General features: G+C 48.1%; 1 protein-coding gene across 3 annotated transcripts in view; it reads right to left on the minus strand.

The window, feature by feature from the left end:
* Positions 1-406: 406 nt before the first annotated feature.
* The window catches only part of Dpf3 (double PHD fingers 3), a 285,974-nt gene continuing 269,248 nt past the window's right edge, over positions 407-17,132 (minus strand). For all 3 annotated transcript variants that reach the window (XM_031357677.1, XM_031357681.1, XM_031357678.1), the window contains exons 10-11: positions 11,341-11,422; positions 407-10,805 (exon numbers count right to left, since the gene is read on the minus strand). In XM_031357677.1, coding sequence (XP_031213537.1) covers positions 10,735-10,805; positions 11,341-11,422 — 153 coding nt within the window. In that variant the 3' untranslated portion in view covers positions 407-10,734. The remainder of the gene's footprint in view (positions 10,806-11,340; positions 11,423-17,132) is intronic.

A 17,132-nucleotide genomic window follows, 5' to 3' on the forward strand; every position in this document is an offset into this window, starting at 1 on the left:
GAGGAGCCTCCTGAACATGAGCAAGTGCACTTCTGCAAACGAAACTGTGGGTTGTGCCCTGAAATTATACTGCCCACTGTGCTCATGAAAGCTGCCTTAACCTTGCTTCTATGTAATGGGGTCAGAATTCCATCACCTACCAGGAACAACTGAAACCTGGAATTCATTGTGCTCCTCTGAAACCTGGAATTCATTGTGCTCCTCTGAAACCTGGTGCATGCACTTCTCTGAAACCTAGTATGTGCACATGTGCATAGGTGTGTGTGTGTGTGTGTGTGTGTGTGTGTGTGTGTGTGCATGTGTATGTGTCTGTGTACACATATGACTCTGCACACACACAATGCATTCCCAATACATCCCAATATTTTGTGATGGGCTTTCTGAAGATGAGAAAAACCACCAAGAGTTTCCGAGAGTTCTGAAGCTTTTATTCATTTACACATTCTCTAAATTGCAGACAAAAGATTTGCTACACGGATAGCCAACACTGCTAATCAGTCACAGGACAAGACGATAACCACAGCAAGGAGAGACGGGGGCTGTGGCTCAGTCTTTACCAACGTGCGGGGGTCCCTCTGAGGGGCTGGGGTATCCAGGGGTTCCGAGGTAAAGGCTGCTCAGTGCTCATATGCCTAACCATTTGTTTAGGCTCTGACTTCTCCAAGGCTTCTCTTCTGGAATGGAAACTGAGTCAGGGAAGAGGAAAGGCAGAAAGAAGGAAGGCCCTGGCACCTAGGCAGTCCTTCCAGACAGCCGACTTCTCCGGCGAGCCCATCAGAGAGGTAAAATCCAGATACGGGCTATTTCCAACCTGCGGATTCTTCTTTTGATATGCCAGCTCTCTAGAGAGTCAGAACCAGTGTGTCCCCCTTGGGATAAGGGGAGATGTGCAGAGCCTCCCCTTCAACACTGAAATACCAAGAGATCCCATATGTCCCTCAGACAGGGTAGGGACATGACAGCACCTTTCACGATGGGAGTCACAAGACCAGGACTTGACATACAAGAGCGATAAAAAGCATCCCTAGAGGATGGAAAGACAGTGGCATACACAGCTATACATGTGCCATCACAACACCACACCTGAAAGAGGACCAGAGCAGAGGGGGGCTGGGCTTCTCATTCATCTGTTTGTTGCTGTGTTTGCTTTTCAGAGCAGCAAAGCAAGCCGGATGGAAATTCATCTTCGGCCCATTACACACAGCTTCCCAGATCCGCAGCCCTTTTTCTAACCTCAGGAAAGCTGTGTCAGCCTTCATCCTATGCACGGTAGCTAAGCAGCTCAAGGCAAAAACTCTAGGTTGTTCAGTCAGCAAGAGGCAGCATGGTGCTGGGTCCCAAGGTCCAATGGGGAAAACATCCAAAGGCGTAAAAGGAAACTCTTCAATTCTAGAGATTTCCAGGGATGGAGGCCAAAGCTTTCAGCCATCCTTTTGTGGTTAAGATCCTCGAGGCGCTGAGGGGAGGTAAGAGACAGGCAAGCTTGTAGGATTGGTGAGATTAAAGTCCTGGATTGGCTTCCCCCTCTTGTGCCCACTGGGAGAAGTTTGCCTCACCCCTCAACCAGGCCAAGAGATAGCAGTGGAGACCCTGTGGTTCCAGAGATTTGGTTCCAGGGACCAGGGACCCTTTCCCAAAGCAGTCCACAGAGTAGTACATTCCTGAGACTGCAAGATATCCAGAGTCAGCTCAGATACCAACAGAGCCATGAAGACCAAACCAGCTCCTTCCCAAATGCTTCACACTCCCAGCTTAACCCAAGACCTCTGTGCCCCCTCTAGAAGTCAATGTAGCCAAGAGATTCCAAATCCCAGGACATCCGTCTCTCATCCCACCCCAGGGGCCTCCTATCCAAGCTCACTCAAGAAAACCCTGGGTTTGATAAACAGAGGTGGCTCTTCCTAGAGCCACCAAGCCAGCTTTTCCCTGATGGGAGAGACAGCAGGGATTAGCCAACTAGAAGAAGAAAACCAGTTTCATGTATCTTCCCGTGGAGATCTTCCATCTCTTGGCCATCAGGGATAAAGGGTTATTTGAAAATGGCCTTTAAGGTTGTCTGTCCTCATCTTAAACACATGTTGGGCAGTGAGGGGACTGCAGTGAGGACTTAGCTCTGACCCTTCCTCAAAAGAGCTATAGTGTGCACAGGGCAGGCACTCCTCAGATCTGCATTTCCTAACCATCCAGCAGGCCAGCTTCAGGACTGCAAGGGGTCTGAGTGCACTAGAGAGGAGATGGCTAAGGAACTCCTCCCAGAGCTTGGTCCATCAGCTCTGGGGATCCCAGGTCCATCGTGAATTCAGGCATGAGAGGCTCATGGTCTGCTGTCAGCTGCTTGAGAGCAGTGCCACCAGTCTGGCTCAGACAGGATCCAGATGGAGAGACTTCCTGTCTTCCATACTATCCCTAAGGACAGTGGGGAATCTGACTATTGAAAGGAGATTTGGGCCAAAGGAACCCTGCCTGACAGCTCTCAAGTGGACCAAACTCCAGGATACATTTCATGTTCTCTAGTACTTCAAACCCAGATTCGCAGCCAAGCTCTGTCCTGTCTGTCCCTAGAGGCCCTACAGTCCCTCCTACTGAGAGCTGTGCGATCCAAGGATCCAGCAGAGTTTTCTCTAAGACCAACAACAGATAAACCTAAGGCCGCTTGCGAACAGGCTGACCTAGCCTCCCCGAAGGTGGGCATTTAGTGAGCCAAATGGGGGGAGGGAAGCCTAATGTGACTTCTTTGGGGAATAGCTAAAAGGTAAAACATGTGCAGAGAAGGGAGGAGATATAAAGAAAGTGTTTGCCTCCAATGCTGTCAGTATGGACAAGGGGAGGAGTCGAAGCTTGAGCTGGGATGTGAAGAGCCCATCCCAGAGGAGGTGTGCTGCAAAAGCCTGACACTGGGCCACATCCACCAGCTAGACCACGCAGAAGCTGGCCCCTAGACTTTGAGCCCAAGCCAGTGGAGTCTCCGTGGGTGTCCACTCAGTCCAGTTGTGAGGCTTTCACTTTCCCACGCCAGTTAATTCTCTCTACTGAGCGTGCCCTGCCAATTACAGTACCCTGACCAGAAACCTAAAACAGCATTTGGAAACACAATCTCAGACCACCTGGCTGCCTGACATGCTTTAGCCAGGTATAGCTATATATCATCCCCCTGGAGTCTAATGCTAAAGATGAACACCTTCCATAGCACCTCTATAAGCTAAGGATATGTACCTGTGGCAGCTACTGCCCAGGTTAACAAACCAAAACAAGGAGGCTGGGGTCAACTGTGTTCTCCCCAACTTCCAGAAGGTGGCAATAACTAGATGTTTCCACCTGCACATCATATGAAAATATGTTCCAAACAGAAATATACAGATAACCGGCACTGTCCTGGTGATAGGACACTTAGCGGGATCCTGCTGGAATGTTTAACATTTACAGCTAGCTGATAATGCAACCAGAAGGCCGGGCCAGGGTGAGGCTGTTTTTTGTTTTTGTTTTTGTTTTTTTTCAGCCCCTGCAGACCAAGTACATTGCTTTGCGCATATCCAGCCCCCTGCCAAGTGCTTCAGCCAGTACCAGCTTGCCCAGCCCTCACTCTTGGCAGGCAAGAAATGTGTTCATCTGCCTCCAGGGAAAAAGTAGCCAGGGTGGACAAGCATGGTGGATACACAGTGGCAGCTAGGATGGACATCTTTTCCCTTGCCTAACAAAAGAGCACAGGGGTCCCCAAGCACTTGGCCACTTGTTGTAAAAGCACAGGTTTGTCTGCTTCCCCAAATGCCACGTGGACCTGACACACGGGCAAGCTGGGACTCCCTACCTACCCAATCCACCTGCTCCGCATCATCTCTGCTCTGAGATTCTGTTTTCAGGCTTCACTCGTATATTATCTGGCCATGTGTCTTTTGCTTTGTTCCCCCTAGTCCTTAATTTAGGCTTCTTCAACTACATGTTGAAAAATGCACAGGGGTATATTTTTCTTTTATAGCACTGTTTCTTCCAGCTACCCCTGCACTCTAGCATTTGCATGGCTACAGGGAAAGTGGGAGGGGATGCAAAGGAGGGAGGAGGAAGGAGAGGAAGGGAGGAGGAAGGAGAGGAAGGGAGGAGAGAGGAAGGAGGAGAAAAAGAGAATGAAGGTCTCAGTGGGGAATAAACATGAAAGGGAAAATAGAGTCAACAAAAGGCTTCATTCCAGCCATGAAGTCTTTGCACCATTTTGATAGCATAATTGAGGCTTTTTCTTTTTCTCATATCCTCAATATTTCTCCCAAAGAGGCAGAGGTGATGAAGGGAAAAGATGGGAAGGGCCACGAGAAGCCATCTGCTGGCTCTTTAGACTGGGCACTGCAGTCCTTGGCTGCAAAAATCTTCAGGGACGATAAAATACAGCTTGCCTGGTGGCTCCTGGTTCTCCTCTGGTCTTGGATCAACACTAGTGGCTTTCTTCAGGCCAACACACACCCATACCAACACTCGCATGCACATGCACACACACACACACCTGCTCTCATCAACAATATTAATACAACAATAGAGATGGAGCAAGGTGAGCTAAAAGATGCAGTGGGTGGAAATATAGGCTGGGAGTTCTCAAAGTTAGTTGCTGAGGGATACAAAGGCCCCAGGGCCTCATGGGCCCCTATTTCCGACAGAGGCCTCTTTTCCCGTGTCCCTTCCCAACCCCGGTTTTGTTGATTTGCCAGATCCAGTTGGTGCCGACCTGAATGGCCATCTTATTTGCTTTCAGGATAGAGGTCATTATTAGTAATTATATCTCTGTGGAAGAGGGTTCTGGCTGCCTGCCAGCCCAATCCTGCCTTCCTCTGCTCTGCCCTGGGTAATGTCACCATCAGCACAAATGCTCCCTGTTCATGGTGAGGCCAAAGATGGGGAAACTGTGGAGTGTCACTCGTTTGAGGCTGCTGGCCCCTCCACCTGAGGCTCTCACAGACTCAAACAGGGCATCCCTGTACCCACCCCCAGCCCATGACACCCCTCACAGCTTCACCAATGCCAAGGAGCACTTGCAACCAGTCAGGAGGCATGGCCAGGCCTCACTCAGAACCCAGACAGGCCTAAGGCACACTACTCCTGGCTTCTAGTTTCCCTCCTCACGGTGTGTGTGTGTGTGTGTGTGTATGTGTGTGTGTGTGTCTGTCTGTCTCTTCTGAGAGGACAGGTTTAATGCAGAAATGACAAGGCAGGAGCCTATCTCTCCACCTCAGGGCTTCCTGACCTTGCTTCCTTTGGGCCTACCTCCAATTGCCCAGTTTGAACAGCCCTGCAGCCAGGTTTTCCCAGAAGCAACCGCTGTGATGGTCAAAGGACCCATTCCATTCACCTTCCCACATCTTCCTTTCCCTACCCCCTGATCTACTTCTCAGAGCAAATTTCCCAGTCCCCCTACCCTATAAGTCTCCAGGCTCATTAGAAAAACATTTCTAGCTCTCAAAAACCCTAAACCAATCCATGGTTCCCAGGCTGTTCCCACACTCCCGGCAGGTTACTGCGGCCTCTGGAAGAGGATCGTAAAGATCACAAGGCCTGAGGATGCTGGAGAATAACCAAAGAGCCCAACTCACAGATGACCTCAACAGCCCTTCTGACTACTGATAAATTAGATTTGGTGTAGGAGGGGTCTCAGTGGGAAGATTTGTGGACTTGGGGCAAGAAAAAATGGGGTCCTCCCCTTTCCTCAGATAAAGCTGAGCTCTTGGAAAGACCAAAAGGGCAGCAGACAGTGGGGGACACGGAGCCTTGGTTCTGCCAGGTGGTAGGGAGAAGGCTGGCTAGGCCCTCCTCCTGCACTTTCCAGCTGCTGGAGTCAGGACCTATGGGCCTAAGCCCTGAAGCAGCAAAGCCTGAAATTGCTCCCATGCCCAAGGCTGTAGGCCAGGATCAAGCTCACCCTGCTACCATCTGTCAACTGACCCTAGCCAATCTAGACCAGCGGGGTCTCAGCAACCGATGGCCAAATGTTCCAATGACACTCATCTGTGGGAGTAGAAAAATCCACAAAGACTCAGGCAGGAGCAGGGGGGAGGGGCAGGTCTTTCCTACTTCCACTGCATGAGGGACACCAGTCCCTCCCTCCTTGCCCTCTGATAGTCCCCTCAGTCAGCATGGGTCCAGAGTCCAGGGAGCCCCCAGAAAGGAGAGCTGGCTCAGCACCCACGGCTAGGCAAACATTTAGCTTTTGTTTCAAACAATTTTTTTTCTAGGACTGTAGGACTGAGGGGGGAAAAGCTTGTTATGATAATGCTTCATACCCCCCCCCCATTGTCCCTCTGCTTGCATCTCCCAACAGCACCTCCTCCATCCCCAACTCTCATCCCCAACTCAAAGTTCCTTCCCATCTTTTCTCTTTATTAGGCTAACTCGGACTCCTTCCCCACGCCTCCCTGCCCTGCAACCCAACTCAGGAATGCTGGTCTACTACAAGAGACACCAGTACTGCTCCTGCCTGAAGCTAGCCTAGGCCTGAGAACACACACCTTCAGTGGCCATGTCGGCATGAGTATGGCCCAGGAGCTAGCTTCTCCCTTGGACCATGACTCTGGAGTTCCTAAGGAGTACTAAGAACAGACATTATTGAGTAGGAGGGAGGCACACTCACCTCAGCACTTCTAAATGGAGGGCAGGCAGGGGGATTCTCAGGACCCTGCCTGGGTCACCCACCAGCCAAGCAAGACTGCCTTGAGCACATAGACTGGAAGAGGAAAGCGTCAAACCCCCACCTGTGCCTGTGGCAGCCTTGTGTTACCGGTGAATTTTCTTCCACCCACTGCAGAACATAGGTTTTCTGAACTTGCCCCCAAAGGAAAAATAAATATAGCCCTGTTGGTTTTCTTCCTTAAAATACCTGGACTTATACATTCGAGGGCTGAAAGGGATTGTTCTTGAAGACTAAAGTGCACCAGGAGTGAAGCCCATATCTTCTTGCTCTGCAAAACCTCCTCTTAGCTCCCCTAATCAGAATCTCCTCTCCTCTCTTCTCTTCCCCTCCCTTTCCCCCTCCCCCTCCTACTCTCCTCTCCTCCCGCCCCCCCTTTCCCCCCACTCCCTCTGGCCCCCTAGTCATCTAGTCACAGGAGGGTCTCTCAGGCTGAGCCAAGGGAAGCAGCGCCTCTCTCCACCTAGACCCAGCTTCCTATCTCATCCTGAGGCAACCGCACCCAGCAGTCTGGAGACTTGCTGGCTTCTGCCTCCAGCGGTGTCAGGAGGGCTTGGGAAAGAGGACAAGGATGTCAGGTCTCTATCTAGAGCTCCACTCCTCTTTCCTCACCCATGGTCTGTCCTGGATTTACTACGGTCCTGAACGTAGGGTCTCAAGAATGTCTAGAAAGAAATAAGAGTTTATCTTCCAGCTGGGGTTCTTCAGTCACCACATAAGGATAGAAGGCTGTGGTGGAGCAGAATAACCCTGTCAGGACTTGTGGGGTCCTCAACAGAATCATTGTCCCCGCTTAGTGACCTCTGGACGAAATGACAGTGGCTACTACAGACTGGAAGCCCCATTGTTAGCAAGACCTGCACCATGACACTTCTCAACAAGCACTACTCTAACAGCCCTGTTAGATCTCTAGACAGGCCATCTCTCTCTGCCTCACACTCGTGGGCCGTGAGGCTCAGAGAGGCAAAGTTACTTGACTAGAGTTAACCGGCTAAAAAGATACTACTACATTTGAACAAGTGCACAGTGCCCTCTACAGAAGTTGGCTCCCCTTCCAAGTGGTTAATCATGCTGATGGTGTGTGTGTGTATGTGTGTGTCTGTCTATCTTTCTGTGTCTATCTGTCCACATGCACATGCATTTATGGTATCTTTGTCCTCAAGTTCCCAAACCCTGGGTACCTCCCATTATCACCCAAGCCCAGTCACAGTCTCCATGACCACAGCCCTGGCTTAGAAGCCCTGACCATGGACAACCAAGCCTTTGACATGTAAGCCTCCATCCATCAAAAAAGAGATTCCAAGAAGGCTTCTAGCTTTGGCTAGAAGCCACAAGGTGGTGGCTCCAAAAAGCATTTGGAGTTCCCACAGACACGCCTGACTCTGCAGTTGGTTGTTTATGTAACATTATTCTTCGGGCCCCTCCCAGTGTCAGTGTGGAATAGAAAAGGCAAGTGTTCTCATTTCTATTTTACAGATGAGCACATAGAGATTTGAGGGTGCTATGGGTGCTATGTGATTTGTCCAAGGTCACACACTATTCAGGGGCAGAGGGGGCACTAGAACCCCGACCCTGTGATTGCTGCTCATTCCAGGGCTCTGAGAAAGAAGATATCAATTTGACTTCACAAACGCCTTTTTTTTTTCCGATGCAGGAGGATGGCTCTGGAGACCTGGCCTGCCGTACCCTGACATGGCATCTCCAAGCTGAGCTGCTCTCTGCATGGGGAACCAAACCAAAACCTCTGAAGCAGAAAGGCTGAGCCCATTCTCTAGGACAAGTGAAGCAGAAGAGAAGGACTCCGGGAGTCTTCCTTAGGGGACCAAGGGTGCTGGGCAGTCCCAGTGCTGTGGACAAGCTCCGACTGCCCCCTTGACTTGGCGAGGGATGTGTGATCTCCATCAGCTTGGGTGGGCCCAAGGATGGCTGGACAGAGAACATCTGCATTTCTGTAGAAAGCAGACTCATGTACACTCCAAAAGGGGACCTGTCAAGTCTTAGAGCCATAAAGGTGGAGGGTTTTAGACTTATTTTTCCCCCACCTTTAGGCCTGTATAGCATTCCAGAACATTTGGACCTTTTTCCCTTCTGAAATTAATTTAATATGATTCCCCAAACAAGTAAGTAGTCTCTGAGGCTACTCTGCTTTAGGGTTTGTGGGGAGAGCCAGCAGAGTCTGGAGAGGGGATGTACCCCTCTGTGGAGATAGGCCATTCCTCCAGCCCTTCCTTGGGCCTTTTTAATCCACACAGGCACAGCAACCAGCAGGAGGAAGGAGAGAGCTTGAGAGGAGGAGAGAGGTGCTCTCTGGACAGGGGCCCTTTAAATGAGATCATTTCGTATGCATGGAACTAGCTCTGAGGCCACAGGGCCTGCAGGAGAGTGACCCCCACTCTCTTGCCACAGGTCACTCTGCAAAGAAGTTGCAGGGGGGGGCACACCGCTTGGTTCCATGCCAGGCTGCCCTAGGTCCACGTGCCAAGAGCAATTAGCCAGGGGGAGGATGACTCCTGTGGAGTGGCAGAGGCCATGCTGCAGCTGGGCAGAGGGGCCCAGCCAGCCCATGTCTCCAGGGGCTTCTTCAGGAGCTGAAGACTAAAAATAACCCAGGCCTTTGTTGCAAGCTGCTGGACCACGGCGATGGAGCTGATTCCAGGGAAGTGGAGCATGCGCACGGATCCTGCTCACGGAGACCTGCCCTTTGGGCGAATGATTTTTCCAGAAATGTGTCAGTTATCACACTGTCACTGTGATTCAAAGCCAGCTCCAGCCCACTCCAGCCCTCAAGGCTTCTCTTCTGACACACAGGGTCCTTAGAATCCAGGCCTTCCTCCATCTTCTAGAAACCTTGCTTCAAACGAGAACCCATCCCATATCAGGGAGCCTAGCGTACAAGAACGGACTAGGGTTCTGAATCATTGCCACCCAGTCACAAGTAATCAACGTGCCCAATGATCTGGTTAAGTAATGTTCATCTCTTCTCCATTCTAAAATTTCCAGTCACATCTCGGTGGTCACTGACAAACATATACTACATGGAAGGAAGGAATTGCCCAGAAAAGAAATCTATAGTGTAGCATCAATACTAGAGAGTTTCTCAAAGCTACATATAGTCTCTTCTAACCAACCCTGGACTGTTGAATGGGCATCCTTTGCCCACCTCTCCAGAGCTTGAGTCCCACCCCCAGAGACTGAGGCAGACCTTCACACTCAATTCAGTTGGGGGCAGGATCTTCATTCAGCACTTTTCTGTGTTTAGAAACTGTGTTGCCTTACCTCAAGTTCTGAAGGTCAAGGCCTAGTCCCTCGCAAAGTCCCTCTTGAGGACCAGCAAATACTGACTAGTTATAGCAGGGCCCCAGGTTTTCCTCCCATCTCCCAGGCCCTCTGAACCCCTGATCAAGTGGCAGTGCAGTGGATCAAGGGCATCCCAGCTGTGGATGCTACTGCAGAGGCTCAAACACTACAACTCTTCTTCTAAGCAGAGACTTGAAAACCAAGATGTTTCCAAGTTCCATCTTCAAGATGGCCTCCAAACACGGGCATTTCCAGTGAGACTAGTAATAAGCAAGAGCTTCCCCACAGCATTTTGTTCCTCTGGGAGAGTTCTGGGATGAAGAGCCTAAGCTAAGGGTGAGGACGCTGGGTGACGAGTTCTTGAAACACAATAGAAGAGAACAAAACAAAACAAGAACCCCACCAAGCAACACACAGAGGGGTTGATGAGCAGTCACAAAGTGGCTTCCTCTAAAATGGGAAGCAACGAGAGGGAGGCATGTGAGGGTGAACATGAGGAAGGTTCCACAGAGCTGGGGCTGGATTGTTCTTCAAAAATGACGAGTTCCCGCTGGTAGAAATGAAGAAGCGCTGGTTGAAGTATGCATGGGGCGTGAGGTCGCGGGCAGGGCAGGGCGAGAGGTGAGTGGGGACCTTGCCCCCTCCGTTCCCTTCTGTAACTATTCGTTTTCCTTGCAGTTGGTCTGTGTACATATACAGGAGGAGACCTCCATCTGGGTTGAACAGGGCTTCAGTTCAGCCTCTCTAGTGGTGGGCTGCATTCTGTGATGGGGGCCCTAGGCCTGGCAGCCAAAGGCTGATGCTTTCTCTTTGAGCAGCTCCCAGCATAAATGGCAGCTCCAGCTTCCTATAAGAGACAAGATAGCATCAGTAGTAGCAGCCTTCCTCCAAACTCTAGGGCCCCAGCCTAACTGCCACCATGTCTGGTAACTCCTGCTTTCCTTTGACTTTTATAATTCAGAGACCAAGTCTCTGTCCTAAGGCTGTGCAAAAGTCAATGGCTCAGTGGAAAGGGAATGCAGAGCTATCAGAGCAACTATTATATATATAAAAAAAAAGCCTCACCCCTTAGTTGCACCCCATTGTGAATCTGTACTAGTTCCCTTGATGCTCACCCCCTCCCCCCACCTCGATGTCACAGCCGCACATCTAAGAGACATGTCTTTGACCCATCCATTGAAATTTCATCTGGTTGCACTGTGCCCCAGTTTCTTGTGTGCCCTTTGTTAGTAGTGGGTCCCACCGCATTGGGTAGTGATAATTACATGATACAAGACTCAAAAAGCCCTTAGTGCAAGGCCTGCAACCACAGTAAGGGATCAATAAAAAGTGGGTGTGGTGGCTGCTGCTGCTGTTATCGTGGTTGGGTTCATCGTCATTACCTTCTGGGGGCTCAGCCACTGGAGGATTTAGACAGTACATGTGATAGCCACGGTCACAGTCATCGCAGAAGAGTAGCTGGTCCTGGCAGATACAGACAGGAGGAGAGAGATGTAATTACTTGAGGGTAGTGTCTTCTCCCCACTTATTCCTCTCTCTTATCTCCGTAGATCAGCTTTCCAGGCCCCATTTGGGGTCCTCACTTTATTGACACCTGAAATTCACCTTCTGCCTCTCCAAATCCTTCACCACCTTTGGGCTTGTCTCAGTTAAGGTTTCTATTACTGTGATGAAACACCATGGCCAGAAAGCAAGTTTGAGGGGAAAGGGTTTATTCAGCATACACTTCCACATTGCTGTTCATCAATGAAGGAAGTCAGGACAGGAACTCACACAGGGCAGGAACCTGGAGGCAGGAGCTGATGCAGAGGCCATGGAGGGGTGCTGCTTACTGGCTTGCTCACCTAGCTTGCTCAGTCTTCTTTCTTATAGAACCCAGGACCATCAGGCCAGGGATGGCACCACCCACAGTGGGCCGGGTCCTCCCCGATTCATTACTAGTTGAGCAATTGCCTTACAGCTGGATCTCATGGAGGCATTTCCTCAACTGAGGCTTTCCTTCTCTCTGACGACTCCAGCTTGTGTCAAGGTGACACACAAAACCATCCAGTGCAGGGCCCTTCTCAACTCATTATCTTAGAAGTCTTTCCTGATGGCTACCTTACACTCAAACTCACAGATCCCTTGTCCCAAACTGCCATGGCCAGAAATGCTATGTACGGCTTTCTCTGCCTCCATCCTTACAATATGACAATAGCCTAACACATGGATTGAATTTCTACTCTTCCATCTGTGCAATGGACAACAGCTGTACTTGGTGGGGGCATCTGTGGCATTCCAGAACTCCATTGGGCTTTAAATGTAGGTGTTAAGAAAAGCCTCCTCCCTGCTAGGGCTGGAGCCTAGGGGTGGGGAATGACTATATTGGTTGGTTCTAGAAGTAGAAGACAGTCACACAGGTGAAGGGTGGTGACAGCCTGAAGTAAGGCTATGGAAATGAGGAAGCCAATTGGTGTGATTGTCTGGGCTATGGCATAGTTAGCCACTGGGACATGGGCAGGAAAGTGGCCAAGGGGGCTGGAGAGAGAGGACAGCCTCAACTATAGATCCAAGGTCACCCGGGACGGTTGACCTGGAGACTGGAGATCAGGACAGAGGCCTAGGCCTGAGCTATGGCTTTAGCAGTTCCTGCTGATTTGATGGCAAGTGGAGGTCCTAGGAGAGGAAGTCCAGTGTGTATGACAGCAAATGTCTCTGAAGTGATGTTCATGGAGGGCTGTCCGTGAGATAATACGCACAATTGTGTAGATGGATAGAAATGTATATTTTGAGAAAATGTGTATTTCTGAAAATAGAGTGAATCCACGACTCTCAGTGAAGATCAATGTCCCCGAGGAAAGTCAAGAACACACTGTCACAACATCAGTATTTAGGGACAGCAGAGACTAAAGAGACCAAAAGAAGCCCAGTCAGGGAAGAGAGTGAAAGCCAGCTTACTAGCTTGACTCCCAGAAAGTACACTGTGACTTCAAAGCCGAAGGAAGCTGTGGGATGATATGATTTGGTTGTGGCACAAAGAGTGACTTCAGTCATGTCCTAAAGATATCAGTAATCTCTCCCACAGCATTAACACAAGCTACAAAAAGGAAGATCATCCTAGACTGGGCTCCCCCGCACCCCACAGAACTCAAGTGTATGAGTGTGCACATAAATTTGTCACATGTAGTTGTCTGTCACTGCTGTTCCTTCTTTCCTGCCTCCTTTGCAGAGAAATGTTCTCTCATGCTAACTCCCGATAAAACACAATCTTAAAGGAGCTCTAACTCCAAAATCTAAGAAGCTGGAGCCATGGAAGGATACAGTACTGGTGGGATAGGAAGCTCGCTCCTTCTGGGATTGGCAGGAGACATGTAAGAAACTCCCCAATGTCCCAGTAACAACACTCCCCATCTATGGACTCCTACTAAGGCTCTGTGTTAACACTCAATAAGACCAAAGGCTAGACTCAGTTGCCAGCCAAAAAGAGACCAGCGGAATAAACCAAAGAACCACAAAACCATAAGGAGTAAGGCTGTAGATCACTGTGGAAGGACTTCTGGGATATTCAATGAAAAAAAATCCAGAATGGAGAAAATATATCTATCTCTTACCATTTGGTTTTGGGTCCAATATATAACACACATGCTTACATTTAAATGAAATGTAAAGACAACCTTCATAATTTTTAAGTGGCCATATGTTAGCAAAGAAGGAAGCTAGCAAATCAGGAAGTGGAAGCTAGATTTTCCTAAATGCATCATTCTTTCTAGCTTTGTTTGTAGAACTATTTTGTATAGTCATAAAACAAAATTAAAATCTTACTCTGTTTTTAAAAGTGAATTTGCCATACTTGAATATATTTGTTTATCTATATAATGACACAACTACAAACAGCAAGTATTTGGGGTGACTACTTATCTCTTTTATGTTGATTTTCATTTGGTTCTGGGTCTTGCTGTCTAGCCTAGTCTGACTTCAACCTATACTTCCGCCCCTACCTCCAGAGTACCCAGCTAATACATGATCTTAACAACAAGGCTAAATGTGAATATGTATGTGTATGTGTTTTAGCAATTATATTATTGATGATAATATTGTAACTAGTTCCTGAGATAGCCACATGTATGTGTATCAATCAGATGTGTGATGTGATGGTATCCATTGAGAAGCAAAATGTTTTACATGACAGAAGGAAGGCAGAGACATGAGGTCAGTGAATTAATAGAAAAACCACATAATTAGTTCTGGATGCGATCTAGAAATATTTCAGTAAATAAATGTTGTATTTTATCTTTTAAATAAACAAAATTATGTCCTCACTCTTCCACTGAAAATGTCTGAAAAAAAAAATGACCAACACTGTAAACATCAGCCCCTCTAGACCAGCAGTCTTTGGGGGGTGTGGCTTTATACTGTTATGTGGAGTGTATAGATATCTTCCTTTGTCCAAAAGCAAGGAAGCTACCAAAAGCTCTCAGGGTTGTGTCGAAAGGGCTTAGGCTCCAGCCTGAACCTTCCCATGGACCAAGAGAATTTTGACTGCAGTGGATGGAAACGAAATATATTTAAGATCTTCTTCTGTTGATAAAAGTAATATTTTTAAGACCGAAGAGGATATTAGGAAAATCAGATTCTTTTATTTACTTTGATACTACTGTAGACTTAGAGGAAAGTTGCAGATGTGACAGGTTCTCCATTCTCTGTGCAGCTTCTGCAAATAGGAACATCCTACACTTGGAGGTAGAACTGTGAAAGGGGAGATGGCTGCTACTAAGTATTACCAACTGGTCTACAAGAAGGCTCTAACTTCCTCCATCTTCTCCCTTGCTTCCCCTTTCCCAGGATCCTATACAGCATGTACTCTCTTGTGGGTGTGGGGTCAGTTTGCTTGTTTATTCTTTTACGTATTTATTGTTGGGGTGGAGTACATACTATAGCACCCCTGTGGAAGTCAGAGGACAACTCGGCAGGGGGTAAGTGCCTTTACTCACTCAGCTATCTCACTGGCCTTCTTTGTTTGTATCTTGAGGGACAGGGTTTCACACAGCCCAGGCTGGCCTCAAAATCGCCATGTAGCCAAGGACAACCTTGAACTCCTGACCCTCCTCTTCTACCTCCAAATGCTAGGATTACAGGTGTGAGCTAACACAACTAGTTCACACAGTATCAGAGACAGAATTCAAGGCTTCATGGGTGCTACATAAACATTCAGCCAAGTCATCTATGTCCCTAGGTTTACTTGTGTTTTCTTTGTGTCCCTCAATCTCTGACATTTCCAGTTTATCTCTCATTACCTTGACAAATTTTTAATTAAATAAATTGCATCCATTGGTGATTTCATACATGTTTATAATATATTCTGGTTGGGCTCCCTCACAACCTCTCTCTTATTTTTCTCCCACCCCTAAGAATCCACACTCTATCTTACAAATCTCTTTCTCTAATATTCATAACATTTTTGTTTTGTTTTATGCCCCACAGAGTTTAACTGGAACATCTGTGTGACCCTAGGTTTGGAACTATCCGTTAGAGTCTGGTGGGCATCAGTCAGCACACAAGTGGACATTACTCAGCCCCGCAATCCTATTCTTTGCTAGTTGCCCATCCTGGGACAGTGGTAAAGTCCTCTGGGCTCCTTTCCATCTATGGTTGACTGGTAGAAAGGTCTGACTTGTGATGACCCAGGGCCAGTACACATCAGGTATGTGTTCATGGCTTCCATGCAATGACCAGCTTAGAGGATAGCATGTCAGAAACTTCATCTCTGGTGCTTAGACTCTTTCCACCCCATCTTCCACAACGTTTCCTGATCCTCAAGAGGGCGCTATAAATATTTTCTCTAGGGCTCTATATTCTCGGCATTGTGTACCACCGAGAGTCTGCATACACACAGCAAAGCCCACTAAAAGCTGACACTTCCCTGCTTAAGGCTGAGGAAAGCCCTTCGTAGGCACACGGGGGCTGTTCATGCTATCAGGAATGGGATGCATTGGAAGAATATGGTTGGGGATTTTATAAACATCACTGGATGTTTGGGGCTAGGTTTTTCTTCTTTCCCTGTATGAAGACTAAGGTGATGACTGAGTGAAGTTACTAGTCTTCCTTTGGTACTATGCAATCAAAGACATATTTTGAGTCTGTGCAAATATCCCCTTTCACATAATTTTACTCACTACATTTTAAAAAATAGTGTAATGGTTCTTGCCTAACTAACTGCAGGCTGGCTTATGATTTCTCCTTCTATATTTATTCATTGGAATGCCGCTCTAAGGAAGTATGTCCTCTTGTTATTCCTCCCTTCCTCTGTCTCTCTCTCCCTCCCTCACTTCCTTCCTTTATCCACTCTTTCAACTTTATAATATAAGAATGGATATTTGTGTACTCTTTACCTTACGAGACAACAGTGTCATTATTTCCTTTCTCCATTGTTTCTATTCACCATTAAGTGCTCCTTCAGGTTGGTTCTTTTTCCTTTAGACACACTCCATTACTTTTCTTTTTTTTAACCACAGCTCTACTTTCTGACATCACAAGATATTTCAGGGATGTCCTGTATAGTTGGTACCTGAGCCCTGGCACCAGCCATTTCTCTAAGGATCTCTGGCTCTTTTTACTAGAGAATACTACTTAGAATGAATCTCTGGGTGTTGGGTGTCCTCCTTATTTCTAAGTCCTTACTAGGTCTGAAGATGGGCAATGTTCCCCAAAAGTCTATGTAAGCTTGGTGCCCAGGGCAATGGTATTGCCAAAGTACCAGAGGCCTCTGGGAGGTGGGGGCCTCTAGGAGGTGGGGCCTAGTTGCAGGACTTTAAATCACTGCAGATATACTTTGGAAGGGACTATGGCGTCTGGGTATCCACTCTCATTCATACTCTCTGCCTCTCTGTCTCTCTGTCTGTCTCTGTCTCTCTGTCTCTCTGTCTGTCTCTGTCTCTCTGCCTCTGCCTCTCTCTCTCTCTCTCTCTTTCTCTCTCTCTCTCTCTCTCTCTCTCTCTCCCCCTCCCTCCCTCCCTCTCCCTCTTTGCTATGAGTACTTTATTCCCGGTTACACACATTCCCTGTTAAGTACCCTCACTAAAACTCTACAGCAACTTAGCCACTTGATCTTGGACTGAAACCTTTACAACCTTCGAATCCATGGGTTAGATAATTCCTTTCTCTTTACAAATTGTCTTTACAAATAAATTGCTATAGT

The sequence above is a fragment of the Mastomys coucha genome, unplaced genomic scaffold, assembly GCF_008632895.1.
Source record: "Mastomys coucha isolate ucsf_1 unplaced genomic scaffold, UCSF_Mcou_1 pScaffold6, whole genome shotgun sequence".
Taxonomy (NCBI): domain Eukaryota; kingdom Metazoa; phylum Chordata; class Mammalia; order Rodentia; family Muridae; genus Mastomys; species Mastomys coucha.